We start from the raw sequence: 6862 nt of genomic DNA, 5'->3' as shown, positions 1-6862 counted from the left end.
CTACACCTTGTTATCTATAGTTTTGTTCTCCTTATTTAACAGAGATACAGCTGTATTAGATGCAGATCAAAGAAGATTCCCTTTACTCATTCCTGGGATGAAAGGCTTATCGTATGAAGAAAGATTGAACATGTTGAGCCTACACCCATTGCAGTTTAGATGAATGTGAGGCAATCTGAGGGACATGACAGAGGATGCTTCCTCTTTGTAGGAGATCTGAATTAGAAGACAATCTAAACATAAGGGGTTTGCATTTTAACACAGAGACAAGGAGATTGGATGCTTTTTGAGAGTTGTTAGTTTGCGAAATTCTCAACTGCAGTTAGCAGGAAAGGCAGGGTCATTGAATTTCATTTTGAAGAGTTAGGTTTTTGCTAGACAAGGCAAACAGGAAAGTGGAATTGAGACTATAACCTGACTAGCTTACACCTGCTCCTAATTCCCTTACATTCCCAGTCCTACTTCTACATCAGATAATAAAATCTGACATCATTGTGTTCTTTTTGCACTCATTGGATGGATGTGGAGATAAAGCGTTAGGGACCTGGAATGAACAACCAGAGAGAATGGTTGAGACAGGGACCAGGGCAGGGGGAAGTTGGTGGGAGGGGCATGTACAGGCCCTCGGCTTCAGGGGGACCTGCTAGGCTCAGATTGAGGCTGGGCATTGCTTTGGAGCTGGGTCAGGGGTCCAGGCCAGGAGAATACCACATCCATAATTTCTACCACTGCCCCAGGTGAAGTCAGGTACAACTGAAACTTCCAAAAGGGAATGGCTAAGCAACTGCAAAAAAGTTTGGATTAGGATAGGGTGGGGGAGGAGCTGTTGTGGAAGGGATGAGTAAGACTAATTGCAGAGAGCCAAAATGGACTGGTAAAGCCTCATTTTGTGCTTTAACCATTGTATATAGCATTTCTCTATAAAGTTCAGCAGAGACACTACTTAGAGCATAATGCTTTGTTCTTTGTTTCCTGTAGGTAATCACAGACTTACTTGCACGTGGAGCTGTAGACAGTAATAGAGTTTCTGCTCTTCAAGCTGCAGCAGTGAGGGGTCATCTCCGAATAATGGAAGTGCTGACATAAAGAGGGATCAGTGTGGACATCAGAGACAGCTTGAAGATGACAGGGCTTCACCGAGCAGCAGAGAGAGGTGACACTACAGTTGTAGAATATCTAATAAACCATGGAGCTGACATTGAAGCCCAGGGCTGGCTGCAGAAAACTCCACTCCACCTGGCCACCGAGAAGGGGCATGAGCAGACCATCCACCTCCTGCTAAGCAAAGGGGCAAATATGGAAGCCACTAATCAATGGGATGAAACTCCTCTCACTGTAGCATCAGCACATGCCTTGGAAAAGTCTTCTGGCTTATTTGGAAAAACCATTTCTGAAATGCGAAAATGATACTAGCTTCTGGTTTTATACTAAAAATAATGTCACACTCTGTACACCTTCAAAAATCCACTGTACTGTGTACAATGCTATACCTTGTACACAATCATACTCTTCCTCGTGTAGTCCTCAGTAGCATAGATTGAATACAGATACCTTGTGTAATGCACCAGCGTACGCAGCTACATAGCTTCTACACCATTGGCCCTTGTATCACATTCCCCAGTGCAACACCACACCTCGTTCTAAATAGTCCACACCCACCATTGAATGGAGTCTCACCCCAATGCAACTTGGCACCATTGCGACAGAGTAAAATTTGTGATGAGCTCATTGGAAGAAAGCAGGGCAGTCTGATGATTTTTGGCATGAGTGAGGGCTTCTCACAGTCTAGATGATTAAAATGGCTTCCACTTGAGCTGTTATCTGCTGAAGGATCCTTTCTCTTGAAGAAGGAATGGGATTGTTCCTTACCTGTCCAGTGTCAATGCCCTGTTGTGTTTCTGAACTTGCATTCACCTCTTCAGCCCCCTGTTCCTTCTCACCCTTATCCTTCAACTTACCTAGTGCTGTTCCCTCAAACTCATGTGGAGCAGCCTCTGAGATACATCCTTCTTACTACTGAGGTCTGACCTCACTGTTGGTGTCAGCAGAAGCGTCTTCACATCGAGTCATAATGGAACAGATACAGGCCATTTGCACCATCAAGACCATTTCCTCCAATTTCTTTTTGATATCATTGTCTCTGCTTCCAATACCCACCTCAGAGACAGTGAGTTAGAATCGTAGAATCCCTGCAATGAAGAAGCAGCACATTCAGCCCATCGAGTCCACATCGATACATCGAAGGACACTGTAACTAGAGCCACCCCATCCCTGTAACCCTGCATTTCCCATGGCTAACCCACTTGGCCTGCACATCTCCAACACTACAGGGCAGTTTAGTATGGGCAATCCACCTCACCTGCACATTTTCGGACTGTCGGAGGGAACCGGAACACCCGGAGAAAACCTATGCAGACATGGGCAGAATGTGTAAACTCCACACAGACACTTGCCCAAGGGTGGAATTGAACCCAGGTCCCTGGCACTGTGAGGCAGCAGTGCTAACCACTGTGCCACCCTCTAAGGTTTGAGGTCATTACTGCTCACTGTATAAATTAAGTTCTTCCTCTCATTCCCCTCTGTATTACTTTCTGAAAACCATCAATCCGAGTCCCATTGACCATATGCTATTGATCATACACACTGTTAGTGGAAGAACACATGGCTAACAATAGGCCTGAACTATAGCTGCAGTCCATAATAATCACTTTGCAAGTTTGCATCACAGAGAGATTGTTTTACAAGTTAATATGTGAAATAAGAATTTAGGTGTAAAGTGTGCCACATCATCTGATTTTAGATTAGTCACACTACAATACATGCCATGTGGAGATATATGGTCAGCAATGAAAGAACTACAAGCTTGTGTAATTGATGTTGGCAGTAAACACACAGCCAGCAAACACTTTGTAATGTATCCAAATAGGCCATGAATCTTGTAAATTAAATTGTAAGATGTGTCAATCTTGGCCACTTTAAAATGCCATTGACTTCCATATCTGTTATCAGTCCAGCTGTATACAAATGCATTAAGTTTGGAGTTATATCTTGCCAGTCAAACTGCTGTAGTATCCTCTGGAGCAGCAAACAAGGCAGCACTCTCTTCCTTCCAACCAAATGAAGAACTTAAGTGTTGTGTTACTTCATCACTTGCTTTCAGATTCCATTTCCTACTCCACACTTGTCATGCTGGATGGAGTTTTGGCAGCCATTTTAAAATAGCCTTTAGAAATGCAGAAACACCTCACTAAAACAATTGCAGCCTTTTGAAGTCTAAGACTGTTTTTAAATGGTTGCTCCTTTCTCCTTCATGACCCCAGCTCCCAGTGACAAATCAAGCCTGGAGATTGCCTGTAGAAACTAACACACACAAAAAAAAATGTTGTGCAAAGTTCCCTCATGAGTGTAGCAGTGAACATTAACCCTCACACACTTCGAACTCACTGCATTTGAGAAGACAGTTTATACTGAGAGGAACCAGAAGTGATGCAGTAATATGAAGTTAATTCCATGGTTTTCATTCATGTTCTTTTTGTGGGAAAGCTTATCTTGTGCAGCAGGCTGTTTATTTTTTGTGTGTGAACTGGGGAGCAACATTCAAGGGGCTGCTTATTTTCTAGGTCAGATCAGGGGTTGAAAGGCTTACTTCTATAAGTTAGGAACTAGCAAGAGTTTGGGGATTTTTGAGCCAGTTAAGATCAAGACAACAATTATGTTTTTAATGTAAAATTTACAAAGCAGGAACTGAAACTACAGGCTGAACAACTAACTGTACCAGATTTTCTGGGACCATTCCATATTTTGGCTTTTTCTCTGATGTTGCAGGTCAGGTCTTCCCAAAGTAGCATCTTGGGAAGGCTGCTTCCAAACTGACAGTTGGCACTGTTTTTGTCCCGATCTCCACCTCCATACCAACTTGTCCCTTCATTTAACCCAAGAGTTGGTCACTTTGCTTATTACACAGAGAGGTTTTTGGCTTTTTTTTTAAAGGGAGCACACCCATTTTTAATTCTTTCAGGAAAGTAGGCATGGCTGGCCAGGCCATTATCTATTGCCCTGGAGAAGGTGGTAGTGGACTTCCTTCTTGAACTATTGCAGTTCTTGAGATGTAAGTACATCAACAGTACAAGTGGGAAGGGAGTTCCAGGATTTTAACACAATAACAGTGAAGGAACACTGATATATTTCCCAGTCAGGCTGGTAAGTGGAGGGGAACTTGCAAGTGGTGGTGCTTCCATGTATCTGCTGCCCTTGTTCTTCTGGGTGGTAGAGGTCACCGGTTTGGAAGGTGCTGTCAAAGGAGTCGAGGTGAGTTCTTGCAGTGCATCTTATAAATGGTACACACAGCTGCCACTTGGTGCTGGTGGTGGAGGAAGTGAATGTTAAAGATGGTAGATGTGGTGCCAGTCAAGCAGGCTGCATTGTCCTGGATGGTGTCAATTTCCTTGAGTGTTGTTAGAGCTGCTCTCATCTGCTCTTGAACTCTGTCTTGTACTTTGTGAACGTTAAAGATTCAGGAGATGAGTTACATGCCTTAAACTTCCCAGCTCCTGACCTGTTGCTGTAGCCACAACATTTATGTGGCTGGTCCAGTTTGGTTTCTAATCAAAGGTAACCTCCAGGATGTTAACAATGGGGGATTCAGCAATTATAATGCCACTGAATGTCAAGGGGAGATGGTTAGATTCTCTCTTGTTGAAGACAGTAATTGCCTGTCACTTGTGTAGTGATAGAGTCAGAGTCAGAGCTGCACAACACAGAAACAGACCCTTCGGTCCAACTCATCCATGCCAACCAGATATCCTAAATTAATCTAGTCCCATTTGTCAGCATTTGGTCCAGATCCCTCCAAACACTTCCTATTTATATAACCAATCAGATGCCTTTTAAGTGTTGTTATTGTACCAGCCTCCACCACTTCCTCCGACAGCTCATTTCCTACACACACCACCCTCTGTGTGAAAAAGTTGCCGCTTTGGCGTCCCTTTTAAATCTTTCCCCTCTCACCCTAAATCTATACTCTGTGGTTTCAGACTCCCCAACCCCAGGGAAAGGATCTTGTCTATTTACCCTATCCATGCCCCTCATGATTTTATAAACCTCTATAACATTCGCCCCCTCAACCTCCGATGCTCCAGGGAAAATAGCCCCAGTCTATTCAGCCTCTCCCTATAGCTCAAACCCTCCAACCCCAGTAACATCCTTGTAAATCTTTTCTGAACCTTTTCAAATTTCACAACATCCTTCCTATAGCAGGGAGACCAGAATTGCACACTGTATTCCAAAAGTGGCCTAACCAATGTCCTGTAAAGCCACAACATGACCTTCCGACTCCCATACTCAATGCACTGACCAATAAAGACAAGCATACAAAACGTCTTTTCTTCACTATCCTATCTACCTCCGACTCCACTTTCAAGGAACAATGAACCTGCACTCCAAGGTGCCTTTGTTCAGCAACACTCCCCAGGACCTTACCATTAAGTGTATAAGTCCTGCCCTGATTTGCCTTCCCAAAATGCATTTATCTAAATTAAACTCCATCTGCCACTCCTCGGCCCATTGGCCCACCTGATCAAGGTCCTGTTGTACTCTGAGGTGACCTTCTTCGCTGTCAACTGCACCTCCAGTTTTGGTGTCATCTACAAACTTAGTGACCATACCCCCTATATTCACATCCAAATCATTTATGTAAATGACGAAAAGCAGTTGGAGTTATTGGTTGGTTCGCCAAGCTGACCGGTCTTCATGGAAACAATCCTTCTCCCTGCCAGGCAACACCACCAGCACCGTGCGGCCTCCGCTGAAGCGCTTCTGCCCCAATATTTACTACTTATTATTGTCCCAAGCATGGATATTATCCAGGCCTTGCTGGATATGAACACAGACTACCTCAATACCTCTGGAGTTATGAACAGTGCTGAACATTGATGACTGCACAATCAGCAACCCCATTTCTGACCTTACAATGGAAGTAAGGTCATTGATCAAACAGCTGAGGAGGTTTGGGTCTAGGAGTCAAGCCTAAAGGACTCCTGAAGAGATGTTTTGGAGCTGAGATGATTGACCTCCAACAATCACAACTATCTTCCTTTATGGTAGGTATGACTCCAACCAGGGTAAATAATGACTCCAAACAGCAGAAAGCTTCTTCCCGATTCCCATTGACCCCAGTTATGCCAGGGCTCCTTGATGTCACACTCCGTGAAACGTTGTCTTGACGTCAAGGGCCATCCTTCTCAGCTCTCTTCCAGAATTGAGCTCTTTTGTCCATTTTGAACCAAGGCTGTAATAAGGTCAGGAGCCAGTGGACCTGGCGGAACACAAACTGAGCATTACTGAGTAGATAAGCAAATGCAGCTTGACAAGCACTGTCAATGACACCTCCCAGCATTTGGCTGATGATGGAGAATCGATGGATGAGGTGGTAATTCTCAGGTTGGATTTGACTTACCTTTTGTGAGTGGAACATATTCAGGCAATTTTTCACATTGTGGGGAAATGCCAGCTGTAGTGGAACAACTTGCAACAGGGGGTTAGTGCAGGTTCCAAAGCAGAAGACTTCATCAATATGACTAGAAGGTTGTCAAGGCCCCAGAAGTGCTTGAACAGGGATCTGGAACTCTACTGGAACAACTGACTTTGTTAAAATAGCAAGAGGACTGGAATCAAGTTTTTAAACTGTACATTCTAAGGGAGAGACACTATATTCTAAAACAGGATACACCGTGTTCTAAGTGACATACACTACGTTCTAAAACAAATACACTGTCTTCTAAGGGCGATACACAACGTTCTAAAATAGATACACTACATTCTAAAACAGATACACTGTGTTCTAAGGGCGATACACAACGTTCTA

The 6862-nt window shown here is 43.9% G+C and overlaps 1 protein-coding gene across 1 annotated transcript in view; it reads left to right on the top strand.

Moving 5' to 3' along the window:
- LOC109914838 (ankyrin repeat domain-containing protein 65-like) overlaps window positions 1-1407 on the top strand; it is a 14065-nt gene extending 12658 nt beyond the window's left edge. The window contains 1 exon segment of the mRNA XM_048614887.1: window positions 979-1407. Within this exon segment, the coding sequence (XP_048470844.1) occupies window positions 979-1407 (429 nt within the window).
- The last annotated feature ends 5455 nt before the right edge of the window (window positions 1408-6862 follow it).

The sequence above is a fragment of the Rhincodon typus genome, chromosome 31 (genome assembly GCF_021869965.1).
Source record: "Rhincodon typus isolate 14 chromosome 31, sRhiTyp1.1, whole genome shotgun sequence".
NCBI classification, from domain to species: domain Eukaryota; kingdom Metazoa; phylum Chordata; class Chondrichthyes; order Orectolobiformes; family Rhincodontidae; genus Rhincodon; species Rhincodon typus.
This window is presented reverse-complemented; position numbering and strand designations above follow the sequence as displayed.